Here is a 27,990-nt window from a genome sequence, read left to right on the forward strand (position 1 = left end):
CCGAGCCTTTGAAAACTCCCGTCTCACAAGATAAAAACAGACCTTTATTTTCAAAACATGAATGGCATTACAGTTCAGAGTGAAGGAGGTTTAAGCGTGGGGTACATTCATTAGGCGCAGCCAGCCGAGGGCTGAAGGGACAGCTGGCAAAATGGCGTCCCTCAAACCATACCACAAACGGGCGAACTCTCGCACATGGCAGGATTTCTCCATTTAAATAAGAAGTTGTCCACGACAACGAAAAGGGTGCCCACCTCTCGTCAGCCATCACTACTTCTTCGTTCTACAACCCCACCCCACTGTCCTAACCAGCTGTGGCTCCAATGAGTGGGAAAGATCAGCTTCGGTCGACGCAGTTCAGTGCAAAATGTTGGATAAGGAGCTCTTAGCCCTTAACACAGTGCCCTCCTCCCGCCTACAAAACAAAAATTATAAAGTGCTCCCAGTGCATTGTAAAACTCTTAAGCGGAAAAGAAAACGGGTGGGTGAGGGGATGTTAATCTGCCTTTGGTGGGTGAAAGAGAGCAGCACAGAGTTCGAGACACGACTTGTTTCACCCGAGTCAGGGATCAATCAATGCCGGGGGGGGCGGCCCTAGTCACACACTAGCTTGGGATGGGGGGGAGGAAGAGAGAGAGCGCATATCCTGATGCGCAACGCCAATATGGCCTTTTTCTTAAAATTTAGCAGCTGTCAAAATCTCACATGTCGACACTAACATGTTTACGAATCGCCCCCCCCCCCCGCAAAATGGCCACCCTGACCGGGCCCTGATGCAATGCTTAAAAACCATAGTTTACTGTTGCAAGAGAACAGCTCGGGTGCTTTTCCCTACCGCAAAGCGCAACATGAGGTTTCCTTCAAAACACAGTTTATGAAGCTGGCTTGTTCCAATCAGATTAGCCACAGGTTAGCACTGCTAAACTGGTTAATTTAAATTGCAGTGAAAGCTACATTGGAGGAGGAGAGCACAAGTCTCTCAGGGTGGGGACCCTAGGCTTGGCCCTGTAACACTAAACTAGGGTTTAATGCTATTATCTCACTCTGCAGCCACTCTTGAAACATTGCCAGCACTTTGGTGTGACTTCAAAAACCGGTGTAACATGTAGTTTTCCTTCTCAATCTGTGAACAGGAGATACACCCATTATTCCAGCCAGCTATCCTCACGGGGTATCAGAATTAGCTTGCGAATTGAAAGGGACAGCTACACAGTTCTACCCCCGGGAAGATACCTTGAGATTTGAAAAGCAAAAGAGCTGCTGGAATGATAAATGTTTCCCTCCTAAGCAAACGCTTACAGATGGCACCTGAGGTTTTGCTCCATGAATACCTTGAGGAGGGGAATATCCTTTTTGTCCTGGGGCTGTTAAGAGTCTGCTAATGGAGATGTACTGTCACACATTTCCCAAAGCAGCCTCTGAACTAAGTCCCAAAGAGCAGCGAAATGCCCTGGTTGGTCAGAGTGAGCTGAACAGAAAAAAAGAGAGTCAAGAAATCTATGCCAAGTCAAGAAATCTGGGGCTACCCAGCTCAATGGGCGAGGAATAAATAATAAAATCATTATTATTAATATTACACAAGAATTGCCTTGCCTACACTGTTTCTACCAAATGTCTGAATTTGTGAGCACAGCGCTAGGAATGGGCAAACGTCTCCCAGCAAGTCTTTGGCAGGTTAGCGTCACTTGGGAGTGGAATTTGCTGACAACCTCGATGGCTTTAGGCCCCCAAAACAGCTACTCTCCAACACATGACCTCAGCCCAGGGGTGTTTCTTTGGGGGGTTGGGGGTTGGACCCACCAGGTGCTGCTGAGCTACAGCTCCCATCAGTCCCAGCAAGCACGGCCAATGGCCAGGGATGTTGGGAACTATAGTCCAGTTGATGGGTGAAAGATTCCCCAGATCTCGGAAGAGGCTGAGCTGCAAGCAGGTATTTGGGTGAAGAGCTTGTGCAAGAACCTAAACTTGTTCGGGCACTTTCGCAAGCACGACACCCCCCCAACAAATTCTAAAATCGGCACTTTTTGCTGAAGTCACGTTCACTCCGAGCAGGCATGGCCAAACCTGGCCCTCCAGCTGTTTTGAGACTACAATTCCCATCATCCCTGACCACTGGTCCTGTTAGCTAGGGATGATGGGATTTGTAGTCTCCAAACAGATGGAGGGCCAAGTTTGGCAAGATACTGCCTCCTACCTCTCAATGTTAGGGATAACTCACCTGGTTCTCGAACTGCCTGAGAGGCAGAATGCGCGCAACCTGGTGGAACAGAGAGCTCCAACTCTGGGTCTGAACTTCTACGCAATGGGGACATGTCTTCATTCCGTCACAAGGGAGCAGAATCAGATTTTTGCGGCCAGAAGGTGGTGGAAATGACCCAATATAAGAAGGGGTTCATCCAGCCTGCCTCTTGACCCTTAGGGAGTCTTCACTTCATCCCAATACTATCCACTCAAGAGTGTACGTTCCCAGCTTGGATTTTTAAAAAATGAACGGATTGCAGCTTTTCTAGACAACACAGCTGTGTGCATTATAACCAGGCAACTGCCCCCTATCCCCTCTGCTGAGAAGTATGACTGCAAAGAACTGCAAAATCTTCCAGAAGATGCATCAATGGCTACACTTCTCTATTAAGAAGAAGCAGGGAGTAAAGGAGAAGAGGGAAAGTTTTCTTCAACTCTGCTAGAGAGTGCAACCAAACATTTTCTCCATTGCAGATGACAGTGCTATTTCGTGATTGCTAAGCAGTCCAAACGCTAACCGTGCTGCTTCCCGACTGCTAAGCGAACCCTAAGAAGGCTCTCCCATCCCGGACCACACCTGTAGCTGGCTGGCTAAAAGCAGCCGAGGTATCAACCTCAGCTGCTTCTGCAATATCCCTAGCAAGCATGCAACTAGTCCCCATGGAGCCATTCTGTCATTAAAAAAAATAAAGCACCACCGAGTAACAGCTCTGCTTTCCCCAGTGTGTGAACCAAGTTTTTTAGTTTTAGAAATCAATGCTCAACATAAGTCAGTCGGTCGCAAGGGGCTTCATACCACATGCAAAAAAATATCGATATGAAGAACTGGCTTCAACAGCCCCAGGAATAAACAGATTGATAGTAAAGCATAGCTGCAAGGTAACTTAACCCTTGTGAGACCACGACACTTGTGCCACGCTTGTTAACATTCTTTCTTTTGTGTGTGTTATGGTTTCCCCATTTTAAAACTCTGAAAAGTTTGGAAGCAAGGAATTCCCCACCCGAACCGAAACGTCCCCACCGTTAGTACGCAGAGATGCTCCAGTCATCGCAGGAAGACCGAACAAACTTCCCCAGCTATGGATGTGCAATTAAAAGGGTTACCCAGAACCATCTTTCCAAGCTGATGGAGACAGTTGACTGGCAGGAAGAAGGAGTGTTCCTTGGGAAAGTTTGGTTAAAAGTGCAAATTATCAGCCATCAAGGTCTGCCAGCAAAGCTGTGCTGCTGTTTTCAGTTGCCAAGGTGGTATCCTTATCTGGAAGGCCCGACCCACTGAAACGAAATACTATGGGGCTGTGGTTTGACCTCGCCGGCTTCCATCATTGCAAGTACCGTTTGGCAAGAAGAGTTAGCTTTGCAAAGCTCCCGTCCTTCCGTTCCCACGTCCCGGAAACTTCGGGAGCCGCGCTAGGTATTTGGGGACCCAGCGGGGAGCTGCCGCCCGAGTCCTGCGCACCTGGTTGGAGCCCTGCTCCGTCTGCATCCCACCCAGGCGCAGCCCCCCAGAGGCGCGCGAGTTCCAGTCCTACGGCACCAGGCGGGGGTTCGGGTGGCTTCTTGAATCCAGGCTCCCGTGGGTGAAGAGCAGCGGGGCCACGTCCATCGGAGGGGCCACCAACGGCGGGATCATGGCGCAGCTGTCGCTCCCCGTCAAGGAACCGTACCAGCCAGAGCTCTGGGGGGTAGCCAGGCTGCAGAGAAGGAAGAGGACAGGAGGGAAGTCCTGTGGGTCCGGGAAAACCAGTCCAAAACCAAATGCACCAATGAAGGAATGGGTTTCCCAAACCCAAAACTGACTGTGCAGGCAGTTTGAAACTGCACCAAAATCCCTATTTTTCCTTAGCTAAAATGCTTTAACTTGAGCTCATGAGCCAAAAACCCAGCTGTATAGACAAGTGCTCAGAGCCCTCTCCTTTATCAGTTTGTGATGGCAAGAATGGCCTTGACTGTACCAGTAGAACAGGGAAGACACGTCTGTGCCTTATCTTATATCCTGACCACAAAGGCGCACAGACCTAGTCTGGGAACAGCGCCAGAGGGTGTTCTTGGAGATGGTGACCTCTTGCTCCAAGATAAGAGTAGGAACAGGAAGATCCTTTAATGGTCAGAAGTACAGGAAGGAAAACCCTTTTATGGTTAAGAATACCGGAGCAGGAACATATGTGATGTCAACCTGCGTGTATAGGCTGACATGGCTGGATTCCTGGGGAAGGGGGAGAGGGTGCCTGGACGATATATATACTGCATGAAATTTCTCATTTCTTTGGACTTGCTGTGGACTGACCACGCAAGTGCCTCTCTGCTGTTCCAGAGAGCAGAAATAAAGAACTCTTTCTCTGAACCAACCCTCGGTGTCATTTGACTTCCTTCCTCCTGTCCGGGAGCAACGCAGACCCAATCGGTGAACTCCAATAAGGCTACACCTAAACCAGTGAATGGCCAAACTTGGCCCTCCAGCTGTTTGAGGACTACAATCCCCATCATCCCTGACCGCTGGTCCTGTTAGCTAGGGGTGATGGGAATTGTAGTCCCAAGACAGCTGGAGAGCCAAATTTGGCCATGCCTGACCTAAACAGTCTTGGCCCAGTGTACCCGAAGGGGTATCTCTGCCCCCATTATCCAGCCTTGAGGCCCAGCTCCAAGGGCTCTCTGGCAGTTCTCTTGCCGTGAGGCAGGGTGGATAAATATCAATGATTTTTTTAAAATAAAAAATTGGATTCTTTAAAATTTAAATCAGATTTTTTAAATTTAAATTGGATTTTTGTAATAAAATGCTTTTGGAGGAAAAATCTTTCTAAAGGTAGTTTTCTATTTAAGTTACATTATGTCTATTTACGTTACGTAAGTTTTTCACGTGTGCTAAAACTCCGTCTTTTTAAATAAAATAATTGTTTAACCACATCAGTTAACAAACATATGCTATATTGTTATTGTTTTAGTTAAATAAATTGTTTACATTATTAAGGAACTGATTATTTTTCTCCTTCCAATAAAGCACAGCAGAAAAGTTATCCAAATATAAAGTTAACTGATTAAACCTCACAATAATTTCATAATTACCTGTCTATGTATTTCTAATAGTATGACCAAATCAATAAATTTTGATATTGTATAAAAGCTACTCTGAAAATTTATTATTCCAAAAACGAAACCTTCATCTGGTTGTAAATATTAAGACTATACCAGCAAGAATGAGTATTTGTGTAAAAAAAATAAAAAAATTAAATCAAGTCTTACTGATTAGTGATTTAAATTGTGATTTAAATCCATTTGATTTAAATCAAATCCACCCTGCTGTGATATTATAAAGAACCAGGTAGAGGGCCTTCTGGGTAGTGGCACCTACCCTGTGGAACACCCTCCCATCAATGAAATAAACTACTACACAACTTTCTAAAGCAGGAATAGGCAAACTCGGTCCTCCAGCTGTTTTGGGGACTACAACTCCCATCATCCCTAGCTAACAGGACCAGTGGTCAGGGATTATGGGAGTTATAGTCCCAAAATATCTGGAGGGCTGAGTTTGCCTATGCCTGTTCTAAAGCACGTGCCCTACCTACTGAGCTATACAGCCCTTCCCTACGCTTTGAAGTGGGCTGCCGACAAAACGCCCTCTCCCCCGTCAACCGCGCTACCTTCCTCCGCTGAGCCTCGGAAGATCGTCGTCACTGTCGTACCGCCTTGGATTGTCGAAGAAATACGCCCGGGAGTTGTAGCTGTGACTGTTTATCATTCCAGCCGGCGCCTGTTTGGTTAAAAGAGGCTGTTAGCTAAGTGAGCAAAACAGACAGCGATCTTAGAACATGGGTCTGGGGTGCAGAGCATCCCACTTAGGGGGAGATGGGGAGGAAAGTCTCTTTTAATTTCCTTTTCCTCTTTCAGTGGTGGTGTGTGGGGGGGAACCTTGCAGAATTTGCAACGTTTGCTTTGATGTAAAAATGTGTGGAGCTTAGCATTAGCTGAAAAAATAACTCGTTAAACGAATGTGCTGCCAAAGAACTGTAGCACACAGCCCCCTATTCTGGAGTAAGCCTATCAGTATGGAATGAATGATGCTTTGCAGGGTTAAAGAAAGAGAAAAATGGTGTAAAAAGTATAAATATTCTACATTAGACACAACAACTTAGAAAGAGTAAAAAATTCAAGGTCTTAGAACAAAGGAAGGAAGTCAATATGTATATACTGCATTTTTTGCTCTATAAGAGGCACTTTCACCCTCCTAAAAAGTACAGTGGTACCTGGGGTTACAGACACTTCAGGTTACAGACTCCGCTAATCCAGAAATAGTGCTTCAGGTTAAGAACTTTGCTTCAGGAAGAGAAGAGAAATCGTGCTCCGGCAGTGCGAGGCCCCATCAGATAAAGTGGTGCTTCAGGTTAAGAACAGTTTCAGGTTAAGAACGGACCTCTGGAACGAATTAAGTTCTTAACCCAAGGTACTGCTGTAAGGGAAAGTGTGTGTGCGTCTTATGGAGCGAATGCAGGCGGGAGGCTCTGCTCAGCGCTCCCTTTAAAGAGCCGTGTGGAGCATGTGTGCGGTTCTTTGGGGCTTTTCCCTGAGGAGGAAGAAAGGCTGCCCTTCTCCCTCCTTGGGGAAAAGCCCCCAAGAGCCGCACCATAGCTGTCAACCGTCCCTTATTTGGCGGGAAAGTCCCTTATCCCAGCGCTGTGTCCCGCTGCTGTCGCTTATTGATGATGTCCCTTAAATTTCCCGGGTTTCAAAGGAAGCAGCTCCTCTCCCTCCCTCCCTGCCGGCCAGGGAGGAGGGAGGCTCCAACTGTGTTGCTTGGCTACGTTGCCCACCAATAAGGAGTCTGAGAACGACTGGGGGGTGGAGCTTGCATGCCTTGTGCCGATCAAATTGGCCACGTTGCCTGGGGACTCGCCTTTGCTCAGCGCTTCCCAGTGGAGAGATGATGGTGGTTTTCCTTGCTGCATCCCCTTTGCTGGGTTGCTGCGCTGTGGGAACCACCGCTTGAGGCTTCGTTTGGCTGCTGGCTGGGCTTTCTGCCTTTGGCTCGGAGGGGCTCAGAAGTCGAACATACCTGTGCCTGGAAAATCCCTTATTTTGGCTGCTGATCCCTTATTTTCGAGGCTGCCGGTCCCTTATTTTCAAATCTGCAAGTTGACAGCTATGGAGCCGCACACACACTCTGCAAGCTCTTTAAAGGCAGCGCGGCTCTTGGGGGAGCCTTAGCCGTGGGCAGCCTCTCCCGGGCAAGGGGAGCCTTCATCCCGCTGCCCTGCGGAGGCTTCAGGCAGCTATCCCTGGCTTTTGCGTGGCTCTGTCCCTTCCCCCACCTTCCAGAAAAGCCCCCAAGTGTTGCGCTCCCTTTAAAGAGCGCGCGGCTCTTGCGGGAGGTGGGGGGAAAGCCAGGAGGCTTGCTTTCGCTGAAGCCAGGAGGGAAGAGGGATCGGTTCGCACCGATCCCGCTTGCTCTCCTGGCTTCAGGGATAGCCCCGCAAAGCCTCCTGAGCGAAGATGGAGGAACGCTCCCTCTTCGCTCAGGATGCTTTGCGTTGCTTTCTTATTTCTTGTTTCCCTCCCCTAAAAACTAGGTGTGTCTTACAGTCCGGTGCATCTAATAGAGCGAAAAATACAGTATGTATGTAATGATTAGATTAGAATGATTATATGGTTTTATTTGTAGATGTGCGTTTCTGTTTTTTGTGTTCTTTTTTCTTGTTTGTACTGTTTTATTTTGGATTCAATGTTAGTAATTTTTGTTGTCGTTTTGCATTGAAAATAAAAATAAGAAAAGAAAGAAATGTAGCACACACACACCCCACCGCCAAAATCCTATTTTGGAGGGGTTTTATCTTACGCACAACAAATACAGACGCACACAACTCCCTCTCAGTGGTGAAATTTTGTTTTCCTCATGGTCTTCAATACCCCACCAAACAAATATTAAGCCTCTCTTGGATATACTGTGCTGCTTCTTGCCACTTCCATTACTTCTGCTCTATCAATTTGTTTGATTTGCTTCAACAAAATCTTTTTTTAAAAAAATAATTTCCTTTCGAAATGGTCTTCACAGTTTGCTCTGTTTTTAACTGGGAAAAGTAGTTGGTCCGCGCAAACCCTGCGTGATCGTACCAGGTTCTGTGCGATCCTCTGAGCCCGGAAGAAGAGGACCAGGAATGTTGTAGGGACAAATTCCCAGAGGAACAAGACGACCCCAAAAACCACGTATTCTTCGCTTCCAGCTTCTTCGCCTCGAACCTGCGGGAACAGGGCATGGATTCAAGTCTAGCACTCAAGGAGACAGGTTACAGTGGCCAGGGGTCAGCAAACATTTTCACTGTCCCTCAGACCTTGTGGGGGGCCGGACTATATTTTTTGGGGGGGAAATGAACGAATTCCTATGCCCCACAAATAATCCAGAGATGCATTTTAAATAAAAGCACACATTCTACTCATGTAAAAATATGCTGATTCCCGGACGGTCTGGGGGCCGGATTTAGAAGGCGATTGGGCCGGATCCAGCCCCCGGGCCTTAGTTTGCCTACCCATGGGCTACGCTGTGTCTGGGACCGCCCTTGATGACTGTCCTACGAGTACAGTCATACCTCGGGTTGAATACGATTCGAGTTGAGCGCGTTCGAGTTGCGCTCCGCGGCAACCTGGAAGTAACGGAGCGTGTTACTTCCGGGTTTCGCCGCTTGCGCATGCGCAGGTGCTCAAAATGACATCACACACATGCGCAGAAGTGGCGTAAAGCGACACTCATGTGCGCGGACGTGCCATCGTTAGTTACGTTTGCTTCTAGATGCGAACGGGGCTCGGGAACGGATCCTGTTCGTATTTAGAGGTACTATTGTACAGACTTCCATTGCGGGACGCCTCTTATTTAGAAGATTCAGGACCGATAAGAGAGAAGGTATTTTTCCACGTGGTGCACACTTAAACTATGGAACTCATTGCCACAGGAGGCCGTGACGGCCACCACCTTAGATGATGATGATGATAATTATTATTATTAATAATAATAATAAGAAGAATAAGAATAAGAATAATTTATTATTTATACCCCACCCATCTGGCTGGGTTTCCCCAGCCACTCTGGGCAGCTTCCAACAGAATATTAAAATACAATAACCTATTAAACATTAAAAGCTTCCCTGAACAGGGCTGCCTTCAGATGTCTTCTAAAAGTCTGGTAGTTGTTTTTCTCTTTGACATCTGATGGGAGGGTGCCACCACCGAGAAGGCCCTCTGCCTGGTTCCCTGTAACCTCACTTCTCGCAATGAGGGAACCGCCAGAAGGCCCTCAGGACTGGACCTCAGTGTCCAGGCTGAACGATGGGGGTGGAGACGCTCCTTCAGGTCTACTGGGCCTTTGAGGCCGTTTAGGGCTTTCAAGGTCAGCACCAACACTTTGAATTGTGCTTGGAAACCTACTGATGGGTTTTAAAAGAGGATTGGACAAATTCATGGAGGGGGAGAGGGCTATCGAGGACTGCTAGCCACGAAGGCTGTGCTCTGCCCCTACAGTTGGAGGCAGCAAAGCTGAATACCAGTTGCTGGAAACGACCTTGGAGCGGGTCTTGTGTTCGAATCCCGCCTGGGGGTTTCCCACAGGCATCTGCTCAGCCAGTGTGAAGACAGGATTTCTGGACTAGGCGGGCCACTGACTCTTCTTCTGTTCTTATATGGAAATTTGAAAGCACCTGGATCAAAGCCTACTGACCTTATCCGAAAGGTTATCCCAGCTATAGTTGAAGGGGCTGGGCACGTGGTCCGGCGAGATCGCCACCGCCACCAGGTTATAGAAAGCCCTCGAGGAGTACAGGAGGAGGACGACAGAGCCCACAAGCAAGGCTTGGCAGACAGATGTGCCCTAGTTTTTTTTTAAAAAAGAAAAACACATATATACAGAAAGAGGGCATTAAAAATACAGGAAGCTGGTGCTCAGATCTTTCTTCTTAAGTGGTTGTTTCTACGCTGGGTAAATTGTTCGCGAGAGAACTGAACCGGAAGAGATGTTCATCTTTCTTTCTTTTAAGAAAAACAGCTTTTAAATATTTGAACATGCCAAGTTCACAAAGAATCAGATGCGACAGAGAAGGAATCTCTCACTCTACCAGCCTTGAAGATGGAGAGGATGCTCTTACGACCCTATGGGATGACTGGTCAGCCCAGGCACTTACCGTATTTTTCACTCTATAGGACGCACTGGACCATAGGAGGGGGAGAAAAGGGGAAATTTTTTTTCCTTGTTCTCCCCCTCTAAGACAAGGTGCGTTCAAGAGCAGGTCGGGGAATAGCGCAAAGGCTGCATGCAGCCTTGCCGCTGCCCCCCGAGCTTGTGGGGCTGGCAGTGGGGGGAAGCGCTCAGCTGCACTCCAAAGGCTCGAGGCTTCGGAGACATCCTTTGTAGCCTCCGCAGGGCAGCGGGGAGCAGACACCCCACTGCCCTGTGGAGGCTTTGCGCAGGCATCCCGAAGCTAGAACAGCGAGACGGAGGGCTGCGCAGCGCTCCATCATGCTGTTTTTGCTTCGGGGACAGCTGTTTTGGCTTCAGGGGAGGCTTTGCGCAGCCATCCGGCTCCCCGGGTTTCGGGCTGCAGGCTGCTATCCGCAAGCCTTCAGCGGGCACTCCCGCCTCGCTCAGAAGGCTTGCGGATAGCTGCCTGAAGCCTGGAGAGCGAGAGGGGTTGGTGCGCACCAGGCTTCGGCGCTCCAGGCTTCGGCGAAAGCCTGCATTCGCTCCATAAGACACACACACATTTCCCCTTCATTTTTGGAGGGGAATAAGCGCATCCTATAGAGCGAAAAATGTTGGAGTTGGAACTTAATGGGTTAAGTTCTTCCCATGATGCCACACCATTCTGACGTCAATTTTGGAAGCTTGGGAGGAGCTTGGGCAAAGTTTGCCAGTCCCACTCTGTGTTCTGTGGGGAACAGATGCAGTTTTGGCATGGCTGCAAATAGTCCTGGAAATTCCTGAGAAATGTTGGAATAAAAGCTGTAAATAGACAAACTGGACTCTGTGTGTTTGTCTGGAAGCTGAATCAAACTGCGTGACAGTTTTACACCGCTGTGCGAAACTCTGCTGAGCCGTGACGGAGAGCCGGAGCAGAAGTGTGCCGGGCGGCCATAAATCGCTAATCGAGGTTCGTAAATCAATTAGCGGGAGTCACGGCTGATAACAAACTGCCATAAAAAATACGGTATTTTCAGACACGAGATAAAAGCAACCGGTTGAGGCATGGAGCGGGGGTGGGTGGGGTGGGAGGCGAGACGCCATGTCCTTAGAGATCATCGCCCAGGGTAGAGACCTGTCTGTTCTCGCTTCGGTTAAGCCCGTAAAGCTCCGTGCACAACGGACTGTGCTCCATGAATATTCTATGCTAATTGATGCAAATTTATTCAGAGCTACTTTGGTGTGCTTTTTTTGCCGATTCCGTACGGGCAGCCTGCTCTTCCAAAAGCAGATACGTGTTGGAACTTGAGAAATGGGCTGCAGGGTCACGGAACGTTCACAAACATTCCACAGAGGCATGTAAGGGAAAGAGTCAGAGGCAGGTAGTGTCCATGAAAAGAGGAGTTGAGGATGGGCAGGGTAATGAAAGTGGCTCTTGCTCTGCTGTGAGACTCAATAATAATTATTATAATAATTTATTATTTGTACCCCGCCCATCTGGCTGGGTTTCCCCAGCCATTCTGGGCGGCTTCCAACAAAAGATTAAAAGTACATTAAAACATCGGTCATTAAAAACTTCTCTAAACAGGGCTGCCTTCAGATGTCTTCTAAACATCAGAAAGTTGTTTATTTCTTTGACATTTGATGGGAGGGCGCCACCACCAAGAAGGCCCTCTGCCTGGTTCCCTGTAACTTCGCTTCTCGCAGCTAGGAAACTGGCAGAAGGCCCTCGGAGCTGGATCTCAGTGTCCTGGCAGAACGATGGGGGTGGAGACGCTCCTTCAGGTATACTGGGCCAAGGCCATTTAGGGCTTTAAAGGTCAGCACCAACACTTTGAATTGTGCCCGGAAACGTACTGGGAGCCAATGTAGGTCTTTCAGGACCGGTGTTATGTGGTCTCGGCGGCCGCTTCCAGTCACCAGTCTGGCTGCCGCATTCTGGATTAGTTGTAGTTTCCGAGTCACCTTCAAAGGTAGCCCCACGTAGAGCACATTGCAGTAGTCCAAGCGAGAGATAACCAGAGCATGCACCACTCTGGCAAGACAGTCTGCGGACAGGTAGGGTCTCAGCAGCTGCCCTGGACACAGAATTAACCTGCGCCTCCATGGACAGCTGTAAAATTCATGTTAAATTGCTGTTTTAGGGGTCGTTTTTAAAAGTCTGGAATGGATTAATCCGTTTTGCATTCCTCTCTATGGGAAATCGCGCATTGGTTTTGGAACGCTTTGGTTTTGGAACGGACTTCTGGAACGGATTAAGTTTGAGAACCAAGGTAATAAAAAATAATAATGTTGTTGTTGTTGTTTAGTCGTTTAGTCGTGTCCGACTCTTTGTGACCCCATGGACCAGAGCACGCCAGGCACTCCTGTCTTCCACTGCCTCCCGCTGTTTGGTCAGACTCATGTTTAATAATAATAATAATAATAATTTATTATTTATACCCCGCCCTTCTGGCTGTACCACTGTACACACAAAAAATGAGCACTTGAGCGTTAAAGCTGGCCTTGCCTCTACACCCTGGTGTGTGGCAGATTCCAAGATTCAGGGATAATTCAATTTTCCACTTTAACAACCACACCCTAACTTCACGGAGACCAGCCACTCAACGTCCTTCTTCGGAAATGGGAGACTTTAAGGCGAGGATAAACAACAACAACAGCAACAACAAACCAACCCACCAACCCATCTCCCTTACCTTGGACTCAAGGTAAGCATTGGCCGAAGACATTTTGGACAGCTTGCACATGAAACAGGCTAGCAGGACGGCGCAGAGAATGAAGAGGCTGTCGTTGATCAGAGTCCGGGTGAACACCGTCCACCACAGCTGGTCCTCAGGGAGGTCGCAGTGCGCCAGCAATGCGCATGTCAAATTCACAAAGACGAAGAGGAGACTGGTGAGAATGGAGCCCACGTACAGGGTGGCCCTGGAAAAGGAAACAGAAGGTTATCCCATCCGTGTCCCAACATGGAGGCCTTCTGGTCATTGGACCGCAGTTGCTGTCTTGCTTGATGCTCTGGGAGGAACGGGACATAGCCAGGATTTAGGTTTGATGAGGCCCTCAGCTACTGAAGGTAACGGGGCCCTTTATATGTCCAGCTGTCCTTTGTCAACAACAAATTGTCGCTGGTTTTTGTGTTGAATATATGCTATATGGTCATTTATGGACCTGATGGGTATCTCAAGCCATTTGCACATAACAGTCCATGCAGAATGTAGGCACCCTATATATAGAAAGGAGCAAACCGGTGATATTTGAGGGAGCAGGCTAGCAGGCGGGGCCCGTGACTTACATCATAGGAGCCTACACAACACGAAACACTGTTGCTGTAGGTAGGTTTTATTTTATTTCTTTTTTAATCTTATAGTTTGGAAATGTACATCCAGGTTTTCTTCCTTTAAATATTTTTGGGGCCCCCAAGAGAGTGGGGCTCTAAACTATAGCTTGTTTAGCTTATATGTAAATCCGGCACGCGGATGGCTCTGTGGGTGGCGCTGTGGGTTAAACCACAGAGCCTAGGACTTGCCGATCAGAAGGTCGGTGGTTTGAATCCCCATGACAGGGTGAGCTCCCGTTGCTCGGTCCCTGGCTCCTGCCAACCTAGCAGTTCAAAAGCACAAAGTGCAAGTAGATAAATAGGTACCACTCCAGCGGGAAGGTTCGCCAGAAGCGGCTTAGTCATGGTGGCCACATGACCTGGAAGCTGTACACCGGCTCCCTCGGCCGATAAAGCGAGATGAGCACCGCAACCCCCCAGAGTCGGTCACGACTGGACCTAATGGTCAGGGGTCCCTTTACCTTTACCTAAATCTGGCACTGGGAGTTGTAATCCCATTTAACAACCCTTGGGTTGGGGCAACTGGCTAAAATGTTTCAATTTTGGTTCCTCTGTTTTGTTTTCGTCGGGGTGGGGTTGGTTAAATGTTTAGGTGGATGTTATTTTAATTTGGGTATAGATGTAAACTGTTTATTCTTATTCTTGGTTTCTATTGGTTTATTTATAGTCTGTTTAAGATATTCCGGTTTTTGGTTTTTTTATTTTGATAATAATTTATTAGTTTTTAGCTACAACAATCCAATAATAGCCGCATTGCAACAATGCCAAATTATAATACAATTAATAAGACCAATCATTGAGATGCCAAATTATACAATTTAGGTGGGCCCCCCCCCCCACTAGAATTAATGGTTTGATTATTTTCTTTGTTTCTGCATTTCAAAATCTTATACATTTCAATAGATGTTCCGGTTTTTTATGTTTGATGTTTTATTATGTTTTTATATATGCTGTAAGCCACCCAGAGTGGCTGGGGAAACCCAGTCAGATGGGCGGGATATAAATAATTTTTTAATTTATATTTATTATATTTATTTATATGTATATTATTATAGCGATACCTAGAAGCACCATGTTGGCTATTCCTGCCTTAAGGTGCAGTAAGACATTAGCTGCAGGAGAAAAGGGGGAAGGAAAGGGGGCAGAGAGGACCCCAGTGAGGCGACACAGAAGCCAAGTGGGGAAAGAAATCTGTTCAAGTACAGAGCGTTAAAAGCCAAAAAAGTTCAAGATCCATCAGTATTACAAAAGATAAAGCGCTCTCAAAATCTGTGGGTTGTATTCAGCATAGCAGTGAGGTGAATGGCCTGTCAGCAGAAGGATTTATCCTTGTGCTACGGAATATTCTCCCTTTCTCTCCCTAAATCCACTCTGTTTCTTTTAAAATTTAGGTTTCTTTTAATTTTAATTTAACTCTTTTTATTATATTTTATTGATTTATTAGCAACAACAAGTGCAAACAGACAGAAAACAAAGAATCAAAGATTTAAGCCATAAAAGCATTGGCAGGTTGGAAGGTCAAAGCTACCATGCAGCTCCAAAGGGAGAATAAAGTATTGACCCATACAAATATCCCATTTACAAACAATTAAGATTTATAAAAGTATTGCCCACCAGTGAGTTCCATGATTGAGAATAAAGGTGCTATATAGTCACAAATGAGCTGGACATTTGTACATAGTGGTGGCACTGAGTAACATGTGCCTCTAGATTTGTATAAGAAATAAAATAACCCCATGTATTTTTTTAAAAAGGGCCATTTGAGTTCTCTCCTTCATATACTTTTGGTTTATCAGATGTCTTCTCAAAAAGGTGCATTTGCCCAACCCCTTGAGTACCAGTAATCCAAACTATTATAATAAATAAATAAAATTTTATTTATATGCCGCCCTTCCCGGCTTAAAAACCGGGCTCAGGGCGGCTAACAGCAAATATAAAACATTGATTAAAATGCGACTTAAAAACAGCATAAAACACAACATAAAATGCAGCATCAATATCAATAAAATTCAGGGGTCATTGGGGGGTGGGTGGAAATCCCAGTCACTGAATGATCACCAGGGCTAACTGGCCAGGTTGGTCCTATTAGGGGCAGCAAGGAGTCCAGGGAAGAATTTACAGTGGTGCCCCGCAAGACGAACGCCTCGCAAAACGAAAAACTTGCAAGACGAAAGAGTTTTCCGTTTTTGAGTCGTTCCGCAAGACGAATTTCCCTATGGGCTTGCTTCACAAGAAGAAAGCCCATAGGGAAATCTCCGGGGACCTCTTTTAAAATGCTGGTGGTCGGGAGCAAAGACTTTCGCCCACCGCCGGCCTTCAGAAGAGGTCCTGGACCTCTTCTGAAGGCCGGCGGGGGGCAAAAGTCTTTGCTCCCCCCCGCCTGCCTTCCCGGGACAGCGGAGACTTCTCCGCTGTCCCGGGCGATCTTAAAATGCTGGCGGGCGGGAGCGAAGCCCTCCTGTCCCCGGAGCTTGCGGGGCGGGAGGTGGGGAGAAGGGCTTTTCTTCCCACCGCCAGCCTTCAGAACAGCCTTCTGAAGGCTGGCAGTGGGAAGAAAAGCCCTTGTCCCCCCCCCCAGCCTTCAGAAGAGGTCGGGGGACAGACTGTCCCCGGACCTGGTCTGAAGGCGGTTTCCATTGATTGAGGAACGCATTGATTGATTGTCAATGCATTCCTATGGGAAACCGTGCTTCGCAAGACGAAAAACTCGCAAGAAGAAAAAACTTGCGGAACGAATTAATTTCGTCTTGCGAGGCACCACTGTACCGTATTTTTTGCTCTATAGGACGCACCTTTTCACCTACAAAAATTAAGGGAAAATGTGTGTGCGTCCTATGGAGCGAATGCAGGCTCCTTGGCTTCAGCAATAGCAAGGCAAAGCCTCCGGAGCGAGGCGGGACCTCGCGCCAAGCTCCGAAGGCTTCGGGTTCCTTTTGCTGAAGCCGGGAGAGCAAGACTCTCCTGGCTTCAGCCAAAGGAACCTGAAGCCTTTGGAGCGTGGTGTGACGTCCCGCTGCGCCCCAAAGGCTGCCTGGAAGCCGGAGGAGGAACAGACGGGTCTCCTTCGGTTGCTCCTCCAGCTTCGCTTGAAGGGGCGCTGCGCAGAGAGGGAGAACTGCGCAGCGCCCCTTCAGCCACGCACCTATCCTTCTGCCTTACCCGCGCTTCTGCCTTACCCACGCACAGCCTCTTTGGGCAGGGGGAGCCTTCATCACACTGCCCTGAAGAGGCTTGGCGCGGTTATCCCAGAAGCCAGAATAGCCACACGGTATCCCAGAAGCCAGATCCCTCTTGCTGTTCTGGCTTCTGGGATTCAGAATATTTTTCTTGTTTTCCTCCCGCCCAAACTAGGTGCGTCTTATCATCTGGTGCGTCCTATAGAGCGAAAAGTACGGTAAATGTGGGGTCCCTGAAAGGGTTTCTTCATAGAAGAAGAAAGGGGGAAAGGGAATAGAGGATCAGGTTAATTCAAATTGAAGGCCAGGCGGAATAGCTCTGTCGTGTTAGAATTAAAGGTACTCCAAAAATTGGCAATACAGTCCCTTCTCCTCACATTAACCCCTAACTTTTTTTCTGGGGGCTTCCCCAACCCTCCGGAGCAGATTTGGGGATGGTGCAAGTTTCACATACGGAAAAGTTAAGAGGGAGGAATTCCCACTTCATTAGTGCATAAAATTAGTTGAGTACCTCCCCATGAATCCACATGGCTTTGCCAAGAGAACACCATCTGCTTCAGCTGCACTACAATTATTTATAGGAAGCCGCAGCAAGAGTGCTGGGAACCTGTATTGGACTCCAACTCCCATCAGCCCCGGCTAGCATGGCCAATGGTCAGAGCTGACACAAGCTGTAGTCCCAAAGACCTGGGAGGCCCCAGGTTCCTCCTTCCCGAACAGGATTGCTCCGAAATGCAGGCCACGTCAAAATGAAAGAAACAAAAAAAAGTTGCGCTTTTCCGAAATCGTGTTTTTATGCCAAGAAGGCTGAGCGGCTCGGACGCCATTGCGGACCCTTTGGGTTGCTTTGCGCATTTATCAAGCCATCTTGATTCGTCAGCAGCAACCTGCGATTAAAACCTGTGGTAACTAATTTATTGGGACATGGGTGGAGCTGTGGGTTAAACCACAGAGCCTAGGACTTGCTGATCAGAAGGTCAGCGGTTCGAATCCCCGCGAAGGGGTGAGCTCCCGTTGCTCGGTCCCTGCTCCTGCCAACCTAGCAGTTCGAAAGCATGTCAAAGTGCAAGTAGATAAATAGGTACCGCTCCGGCGGGAAGGTAAACGGCGTTTCCGTGTGCTGCTCTGGTTCGCCAGAAGCGGCTTAGTCATGCTGGCCACATGACCCGGAAGCTGTACACCGGCTCCCTCGGCCAGTAAAGCGAGATGAGTGCTGCAACCCCAGAGTCAGTCACGACTAGTCCCAATGATCAGGGGTCCCTTTACCTTTACCTAACTAATGTGTTACAAGGCACCACCCCCCAAAGGTTAGACTCACTTGTATTTGTTGAATTCGGCGGCACACTTCACTTTGAAGATCACCTGTTCAGAAAAAGAGAAAACGTGGGTTTGGGTGAGGTGTTCCCCTATTCCATCACAGGGCTCCCTCCGGGTCTCCTTTATGTTGTGCATTTGTGATGATGTACTAATGAATCTTCAACATCAACTTTGTCGGACTGGTCATGTTTTTCGGATGCCTGATTATCGTTTTCCAAAGCAACTATTCTATTCCGAACTTAAAAATGGAAAGGGTAATGCTGGTGGTCAACAAAAGAGGTTTAAAGACTCTCTCAAGACACATCTAAAAAAAAGGTAGTATAAACACCTACAATTGGGAAACATTGGCCTGCAAGCGCTTCATTGGGGTGGAGACGCTGAAGGAGTGTCTCCACCCCCATCGTTCAGCCTGGACATTGAGATCCAGTGCTGAGGGCCTTCTGGCGGTTCCCTCATTGCGAGAAGTAAGGTTACAGGGAACCAGGCAGAGGGCCTTCTCAGTAGTGGCGCTCGTTCTGTGGAACGCCCTCCCTTCAGATGTGAAGAAAATAAGCAGCTATCCTATCTTTAAAAGACATCTGAAGGAAGCCCTGTTCAGGGAAGTTTTTAATATTTAACGCTGTACTGTTTTTAACATTTGATTGGGAGCTGCCCAGAGTGGCTGGGGAAACTCAGCCAGATGGGCGGGGTATAAATAATATATTATTATTATTATTATTATTATTATTCAGTTGGGGAACAGCCTTGACCAAAGGTCTCATGGGTTTTGAAGATGCTCAAACTTAGGACAAAAGGGAGAAACGTGCTAAGAGGAAGGCACGCTTGGCAAATCCACACGGTGATCAACTCCCGCCCAGAAACCAATGTCCCCACTGTGGAAAGACGTGTGGATCCAGAATTGGCCCCCACAGTCACTTACGGACTCATTGTTAAAACCGTGTTTATGGAAGACTATCTTATTCGGCTACGAGGGATCACCAAAGAAGAAGAGCTTATTCCCCGTGATGCACGGGGAAACCGGGACCTGTTTTGTTTTTTTTTAATTTTCTGCTAGGTATGAGTCCCGTGAGCACTTTGCTCCAGCGTTCCAGCATCCACATTGACAGCTTCAGCTGCTGTTTTGATCTGGAGAAGTTTGAATTTTGGAGCCTAGCTGTGTTTCAGGTCACGTCTAGGTTTGAGTAGTGTGAGTTAAGGACATAACCACCTGCTGGGTTAAGTTGTGGGTGAACATATCAGACAACACAGCGATTCTTCAAACGGCTCTCGTTTATTCACAGGCCAGAACAGAACTGAACTGAAGGGTTCAGCCAGCCTGCTTATATAGAGCTCCACTACAACGCAACAGTAACAACTTTCTGTAACTATCCAATCACTGAATGTCACTTTCAACCCCTTATTTGCATATGTGGACCTGAGTGAAAACTATCTACAGTATCCCCCCTGCTGGCCCAGGGTGAGAACTTCAGTACATAATATGCAGGATCCGGCCAGTGGCCCCTCCAGCCCAGCATCCCATCATCACAGTGGCAGACCAGTTGCCTGTGGGAAACCAGCAAGCAGGATTCGAGCACGAGAGCCCTCTCTCCCCTTATTTTGTCAGGAGCCAGAGTCAGGCAGAAGTCAACAATGAATGTAAGAGCCTTCTGGACGAGAACAAAGTCCCATCTATCCCATCCATCCTCTTGTGGCTTAAGGCCCTGGTACTTACGGGACTGCCTCTCCTGGTCTGCCCCACAGAGGACCTTAAAGTCCATGAATAATCATAGTTTAGAGGTCCCGGGCCCTAAGGAACTCAGACTATCCTCCACCAGGGCCAGGGCTATTGTTGTTTAGTCGTTTAGTCATGTCCGACTCTTCGTGACCCCCTGGACCAGAGCACGTCAGGCACTCCTGTCTTCCACTGCCTCCCGCAGTTTGGTCAAACTCATGCTGGTCGCTTCGAGAACTGTCCCACCATCTCGTCCTCTGTCGTCCCCTTCTCCTTGTGCCCTCCATCTTTCCCAACATCAGGGTCTTTTCCAGGGAGTTTTCTCTTCTCAGGAGGTGGCCAAAGTACTGGAGTCTCAGCTTCAGGATCTGTCCTTCCAGTGAGCACTCAGGGCTGATTTCCTTCAGAATGGATAGGTTTGATCTTCAAAAGCATCAATTCTTCGGCGATCAGCCTTCTTTATGGTCCAGCTCTCACTTCCATACAGCACTACTGGAAAAACCATAGCTTTAACTATACGGACCTTTGTTGGCAAGGTGATGTCTCTGCTTTTTAAGATGCTGTCTAGGTTTGTCATTGCTTTTCTCCCAAGAAGCAGGTGTCTTTTAATTTCGTGGCTGCTGTCACCATCTGCAGTGATCATGGAGCCCAAGAAAGTAAAATCTCTCACTGCCTCCATTTCTTCCCCTTCTATCTGCCAGGAGGTGATGGGCCCAGTGGCCATGATCTTAGTTTTTTTTTTATTATGTTGAGCTTCAGACCATATTTTGCACTCTCCTCTTTCACCCTCATTAAAAGGTTCTTTAACCCCCCCAGCTATGGCACTGCCCAAATGTTGAAACTTTTCATCCTTGGAGAGTTGCTCCATCTCTGTGATTTTTGCTGTTGTTTTCTGAGCGTTTTTCAGTGCAATATCCTTTCTGCAGTGAGCTGACCAGAACGGCACGCAGTATTCCAAGCGTGGCGGCACCGTAGGTTTGTGTAATAACATTTCGCAGACTGGTACAGACACATATGCACACACAGTGCTGCACGCACATGAGAGCAAAAAAAATAATAATGCCTGAAAGCAAAGAAAGCCGAAATACTGAATATTTGAAAAGGGAACTACCGAAAGGTGGGACACCATGAGAATGGACTGCTGAAGGAGAAAGGCCCTTGGCCTCTTCTAGCTGCAGGGACCTAGGCAGCATCTTAAAAAGTAAAGACATCACCTTGCCAACAAAGATCCGTATAGTTAAAGCTCTGGTTTTCCCAGTAGTGATGTGTGGAAGTGAGAGCTGGACCATAAAGAAGGCTGATCGCTGAAGAATGGATGCTTTTGAATTCTGGTGCTGGAGGAGACTCTGGAGAGTCCCATGGACTGCAAGAAGATCCAACCTCTCCATTCTGAAGGAAATCAGCCCTGAGTGCTCACTGGAAGGACAGATCCTGAAGGCTCCAAGACTTTGGCCACCTCATGAGAAGAGAAGACTCCCTGGAAAAGACCCTGATGTTGGGAAAGATGGAGGGCACAAGGAGAAGGGGACGACAGAGGACGAGATGGTGGGACAGTGTTCTTGAAGCTACCAGCATGAGTTTGACCAAACTGTGGGAGGCAGTGGAAGACAGGAGTGCCTGGCGTGCTCTGGTCCAGGGGGTCACGAAGAGTCGGACACGACTAAACGACTAAACAACAAAGCTGCAGGGATCGTCTTATGGGTATGCAAAAATGCAGAGCTGCCGAGGAAGGGAAGAAGAGAAACAGCAAGGGGAATTGTGCAAACGGCAAAGTGTTTTGCTCTGCACACACTCGAGTTCCTGCTTCCCATCTGTGGTGCTCTGGGCAAGCTAAAGAATTCTCTACAAAGGAGATGGTGGCAGTGGTGGTTTCTGCTTAATCATTCCCTGGCAGGAGACAAACTGGCATTCTTGGGCAACGCAAAGCTTCATGACTCAGTATTCCAGATCTGTAAAAGGGACCCGTTCTCCAGCAAAATCTTCACTGCCCCCTTCCATGACATGAACTGTAGCTCATGGAACTGGGGCAAGCTCCCAATATGTGAGATTATTAATTATTATCATCATTATTATTACCGTATTGGCCTGAATATAAGCCTCACCTTTTTTCCAAATTCTGACCATGAAAAGTTAAAGCGCGGCTTAAATTCGTGACCTTACAAAAACTGGCTTTTACGATATTGCTGCTGAAACAGACATACGGCAAAACAGAACGGGTGTGAGTGCCTGCAGAATTTTAAGGGAGTGGTTTATATTCGGGTGCGGCTTATATTCGTGCCAATACGGTATTATTTAATTCAACTTATACACTTCCCTATACCCAGAGGTCTCAGGGCAGTTCACAACAAGACCACAACATATAAAATCAAACCAAAAGCACAAACCCAATACCCCCCCCCCACAAAGCCACTTTCTAAAAGGTCAGTAAGATCAACCAAAGGCCTGGTTAAAAAGGAACGCTTTTGCCTGGTGCCTAAAGGTGTGTGATGAAGGCGTCAGGCGAACTTCCCTGGGGAGAGCATTCCAGACGGGGAGCCACCACAGAGAAAGCCAGGTGGGTGACACCTGGCTTGAGAGCAGTACATGTGAAAAGGATCTAGGAGTCTTGGTTGACCACAAACTTGACATGAGCCAACAGTGTGACGCGGCAGCTAAAAAAGCCAATGCAATTCTGGGCTGCATCAATAGGAGTATAGCATCTAGATCAAGGGAAGTAATAGTGCCACTGTATTCTGCTCTGGTCAGACCTCACCTGGAGTACTGTGTCCAGTTCTGGGCACCACAATTCAAGAAGGACACTGACAAACTGGAACGTGTCCAGAGGAGGGCAACCAAAATGGTCCAAGGCCTGGAAACGATGCCTTATGAGGAACGGCTAAGGGAGCTGGGCATGTTTAGCCTGGAGAAGAGGAGGTTAAGGGGTGATATGATAGCCATGTTCAAATATATAAAAGGATGTCACATAGAGGAGGGAGAAAGGTTGTTTTCTGCTGCTCCAGAGAAGCGGACACGGAGCAATGGATCCAAGCTACAAGAAAGAAGATTCCACCTAAACATTAGGAAGAACTTCCTGACAGTAAGAGCTGTTTGACAGTGGAATTTGCTGCCAAGGAGTGTGGTGGAGTCTCCTCTTTTGGAGGTCTTCAAGCAGAGGCTTGACAACCATATGTCAGGAGTGCTCTGATGGTGTTTCCTGCTTGGCAGGGGGTTGGACTCGATGGCCCTTGTGGTCTCTTCCAACTCTATGATTCTATGATTCTATTCTATGATTCTAAGGCCCTGTTCTTGTGTTGCCGCCCTCTGGACGTCTAGCGAAGGGGGCACATATCCATGCATTTTTTTTTGTTCCGTTACACCTCAGTTGCAATTTGGATTGCATTGGCTTGATCTCCCCATCCCTGACCCCTGAATTTTTATGTGGCAACAACTCCTTGGGGGCAGGGGACTTCTCCAAAATCCCTCCGCAAATATGCACAGGCTTGAGCAACGGTCTTCCTTTCTGAGTAAGTGTGCACAGGATATGCTCGGGGTTAATCATCAGTCTCAAGTCTTCCTTTTCTCTTTGATACTGTCTGTCCATGCAGCCAGATTTTTAGACCAGTTCCCACAATCAATCTCTAGGGACTGAAGTTAAGACTCCTTGCTCTGTAGTTAACTTGAGATGTGAATTCATAGCTCATAGAGTTCAGGAGGAGGCAATTGCGGCAGATTCCACCTCAAGCTGCCGTTTTGAAAGCTGGCTTCACCCTTTAAGTCTGGTTGAAGAAGAGGACCCTGCACGTTTGAGATCAACAAGATATTTCCCCCTCCTTCAGAACTAGTGCTTCTAATCTGCAGATTTGATTTTAAAGAGCTGTTACATCAGTTAACCCTGTAGTCTAAAGTCAACAGGCCTGCCTTGCTGCTGCAGCCCATAATATATCAGCTCAATCTTTAGACCTGCAAACAAACTGAATGCAGTTTAAAAATGTGGAGTGCAGATACACATAAGGAGATCATTGTGAGACAGAAGGAACTCTGTCCTTCACTAAACTCATTGGTCTCAAGCCGCTCTGCTTGGTTCCCCATGCTTCCAGATCCTCAATTAACACTAGATTCTGAGGGGAACACCATGGAGAAAGAGCTTGTCAAATACCGTATTTTTTGCTCTATAAGACTCACTCTTTCCCTCCTCAAAAGTAAGGGGAAATGTGTGTGCGTCTTATGGGGCGAATGCAGGCTGCACAGATATCCCAGAAGCCAGAACAGCAAGAGGGATTGCTGCTTTCACTGCGCAGCGATCCCTCTTGCTGTTCTGGCTTCTGAGATTCAGAATATTTTTTTTCTTATTTTCCTCCTCCAAAAACTAGGTGCGTCTTGTGGTCTGGTGCGTCTTATAGAGCGAAAAATACGGTACATTTTGGGGAGCCCCCCGAGGCAGAAAATCCGGAAACGAACCCAATCCCCAACTTACTAGCCATCAGGGGATAGAGTCCATTGGAAATTGACCTATGCACTTTCCAGGAGGGCACAGCCAATGGGTGCATAACTCTGCATGCCAACATGCTCTGTGGCTCAGTGTCAGAACATCTTCCTTGCACGCAGGATGTCCCAGGTAACTCCAGGTAGGGCAGGGAGCAGCTCCCATCTGAAACCTTGGAGAGCTGCTGGCTGCCAGTCAGAGCAGAGATGTCCTGCCATGGAACACAGCTTTTCTTGTTGCCTTTACCGCCTCACAAGCACCGCATTTTTCACTCTATAAGATGCACTTTCCCCCTCCTAAAAAGTAAGGGGAAATGTGTGTGCATCTTATGGAGCGAATGCAGGCTGTGCAGCTATTGCTGAAGCCAGGAGAGCAAGAGGGATCAGTGCGCACCGATCCCTCTTCCTCTTCTGGCTTCAGTGATAGCAACGCAAAGCCTCTTGAGCACAGCGGGAGCGCTCCTCCCTCTTCGCTTAAGAGGCTTTGCATTGCTTTCTTGTTTTCCTCCTCTCAAAACTAGGTGCGTCTTATGGTCAGGTGCATCTTACAGAGCGAAAAATACGGTAGTCCTCTTTACCCAGGGGGGAATCAGGGGACACAAAAGGTTAAGAGCAGGGGTCAGCAAGGTTTACCTCGCCTGGGCCAATTCACTCCAGCGGAGAGCCCTCTGTGGGTCGGAGTGTGCGCACGCAACGCGCATGCCCGCGATTTCCAGTGTCTGTGGTTTTTGGCATCTGTGCATGTGCAGACGCAATTTCTGGCGCCGTGGAAGCAAGTCCCCACGTCGCGCTGGTTTAGCACAGCGCACAGAGACTTGCCTAGCAGGTGGCTCAGTTCATGGGCCGGTTAAACGACTTGTGGCCCATGGGCCTTAGGTTGCCAACCCCTGGTTAAGAGCCTGCTCTTCAGCGAGATCTGGGTTGACGCTTAACAACTTTCGAGCCCCGTTCTCTTAAGCCAGACCTTCTGAAGAGCACGACTCTTCTAGCGCTTCTTTTCGATAGCCTTAAAACCTTGCAACTGGTATGTCATGTTTTAGTAACAGCGCTGAAACCAGCCAATACCGCCCTGATCTCTTAGCTTGCCTTCGCAAGGATTATGGGATGCCTATGGGTGATGCTGGGAAGCAGGTGGCGTTGGGTTATGGCTTGCCAATCAGAAGGTTGGTGGTTCGAATCCCCACGACGGGGTGAACTCCCGTTGCTCGGTCCCTGCTCCTGCCAACCTAGCAGTTCGAAAGCACGTCAAAAGTGCAAGTAGATAAATAGGTACCGCTGTGGCGGTAAGGTAAACAGCGTTTCCGTGCGCTGCTTTGGTTTCACCAGAAGTGGCTGAGTCATGCTGGCCACATGACCCGGAAGCTGTGCGCTGGCTCCCTCGGCCAGTAAAGCGAGATGAGCGCCGCAATCCCAGAGTCGGCCACGACTGGACCTAATGGTCAGGGGTCCCTTTACCTCTTATGGGTGATGCCACCTGCAAATGTCACCCCCTCTCCTCGGAAGGTGCGGCACAGTATTTTGCGGTCCATCGATCCTATGCACACCCATTTGAAGAGCAACACCACGCTCAACGGTGCTAGAGGATTGCAGCCTTAAGGTTGCTACTCCCGCATCAACTCTCATTCGCCACCCCAGAGATCGCCTTACGAAAAAGCAAGCCTTGAGAAGCCAGTGCTTATTTTTTCCTGGGAATAACAGCCTCTCTCTCACTCGTGCTTATCACGTGAACATCCCTGGGAGAATGAAATCATTGTTGACACCGCATCCTATGTGACAAGACACTTTTGCACACACAGAGAGAGGGAGTGTTGCCCGAGACTCAAAAGAAACACACCCACCAAAAGAAAGGCAATTTTAAGGAAATTCAGCCAACTGCTGTAGAGTGGGGGGCATCATCCTGTTCAGACAAGGGGTGCCAAAACTGAAATCGGGAGAGGAGGAGGAGGTTTGTGTTCAGGGCTGTATGGAGGTCCTGGGTACCTGCCTGGAAATAACCCCCCAAAGAACCCGGTGTAACCTATTCCCAACTCAACAACGAGGGGGTTGCGATGCAATATGCTCAACGGAACATCCAAACCTTGAAGCCAAATAATTGAATGTTTTGTTTTGTTTTGGGAGACAGGGGGAGTTTGCAGGGGTTTGGAAACAGCTGATCAGCAAGACACAGGGTGGGAGGGGTAGGAAATTAACCCCAGCAGAAAGGGGGGGGGGGAGAAAAAGCCACAAAAATATTTCTGACCCTTTCATCTTCTGGATTATAGAAAGTGGTAAAACTCGCTTACTGTTTTAAAAGAATAGTTTCCTAGGGTGATGTGGAGATGCCATCAAAAGGGCTAAGCAGGTAAAATGGGAATAGGGTTAATAGCCAGATCCTTTCAAAGGTCTTGACACTGAAGGAGGAGAGAAAGCAAAAACAGGGAGAGGAGGAATGAAGCAACAATGGGGGGGGGGAGGCTCCGGAGCGATGACGTAATGGCTGACAGCGCTCCCTGCCCCAGCTGAGACAACCTGGGAGGCTGTTGCTGGTGCTCTGCAAACGCTGGCCCCTTATTTGCAAGAAAAAGGAGAGAAAAAAAACACATATATTTTACATGCGCATCTAGAACTACAAGAGCTCTATACAGCAAGCCCGGGTGCGTTTGCAACCTCTGCAAAAACTGCAAGCCAAGCCTTGCAGGGGGAAAAAAAACCTTTTGGGTTTCTCCAACACCAGGAGGAGGAAAATCCATCCCAAGTTTTTTTGCAGATGCACCAGAATGTGGTAAACAAGAAGAGGCAAACAAGCCGGAGGAGGAGGAGGAGGAAGGGGGGGCGTGCCTGGGCTGCCGGGTGCGCGCGCGCTTGTTTTGTTCTGCTGTTTTTAAAACACCAGGCAAAAAAATGCAAACAAACATATATTTATTTGAAACGCACAGAGACGACCCTCCCCATCCCACTTACCTCTGCAAAATAGAGATTGAGGAGGCAGCCGGTGGCGAAGAGGAGGCAGACGGGGAAGCAGAAGAGCAGCCAGCGGGGGAAGGGAGGCAGCCGGGGCTGGCGGTGGTGGGGCGGCAGGAGGGCGCCCTGCAGGTAGCAGGAGAAGAGGACGGTGCGCAGCGCCGCCCAGAGCAGGCAGAGGAAGAGGCAGACGGTGCGGTAGCTGAGCCGCTTCTCCCGGTAGTAGAGGAGCAGCCAGAGTTGCAGGTAGGCGAAGAGGAAGAGGCCGGCGTAGAGGAGCGTGTGCAAGGTGCTCAGTCCCAGGGCCAGCGGGGAGCGGGGATCGGGGCCCGGATCGGGGCCCCGCAGCACCATGGCACCCCCGGGGCACCCTTGGGCGCCCTGCAAAGTAACAAACCGGGGGTTGTGCAAAGGGGTGCGTGGGTGGGTGGGGTGCAAAACTGGGGGGGAAGGGGTGCCTTGCACCCCGCAACGGAGAGGCTCACAGCTCCATGCAAATCCAGCTTCCAAAATAATCCATATATATAAATATAAATATATTTGCCCTGCCAGTGAACCAACCTCCCGCCCGCCCGCCCGCCTGCAGCGCCGGCTCGGCTCTCCCCGAACCAGCCAACTCTTCCCTCCCTCGCTCCAGCTGCGAAAGAAACAATCA

At 48.5% G+C, this 27,990-nt stretch overlaps 1 protein-coding gene across 1 annotated transcript; it reads right to left on the reverse strand.

Annotated features, from left to right (window-relative positions):
• Positions 1–23: 23 nt before the first annotated feature.
• On the reverse strand, positions 24–27,980 carry GPR137C (G protein-coupled receptor 137C). The gene is made up of 7 exons (XM_083515707.1): positions 27,336–27,980; positions 18,225–18,268; positions 13,090–13,318; positions 9,938–10,087; positions 8,344–8,469; positions 5,880–5,989; positions 24–3,935 (listed from the first exon to the last, which is right to left on the reverse strand). Exons 1-7 carry the CDS (start codon positions 27,687–27,689, stop codon positions 3,770–3,772), a joined length of 1,179 nt encoding a protein of 392 aa, XP_083371833.1. The 5' UTR covers positions 27,690–27,980; the 3' UTR covers positions 24–3,769.
• Between the last annotated feature and the right edge of the window lie 10 nt (positions 27,981–27,990).

Source organism: Podarcis liolepis (genome assembly GCF_965112155.1).
Source record: "Podarcis liolepis genome assembly, chromosome: 1".
Taxonomy (NCBI): Eukaryota; Metazoa; Chordata; class Lepidosauria; order Squamata; family Lacertidae; genus Podarcis; species Podarcis liolepis.

Excerpts from the sequence above, each read along its gene's own strand:
- GPR137C (XM_083515707.1), bottom strand. The coding sequence starts at position 27,689 with ATGGTGCTGCGGGGCCCCGATCCGGGCCCCGATCCCCGCTCCCCGCTG. Across the intron at positions 18,269-27,335 it reads TCAATCTCTATTTTGCAGAG|GTGATCTTCAAAGTGAAGTG; the intron begins GTAAGTGGGATG and ends TTTTCTGAACAG. Across the intron at positions 13,319-18,224 it reads GCCGAATTCAACAAATACAA|GGCCACCCTGTACGTGGGCT; the intron begins GTGAGTCTAACC and ends TTCCTTTTCCAG.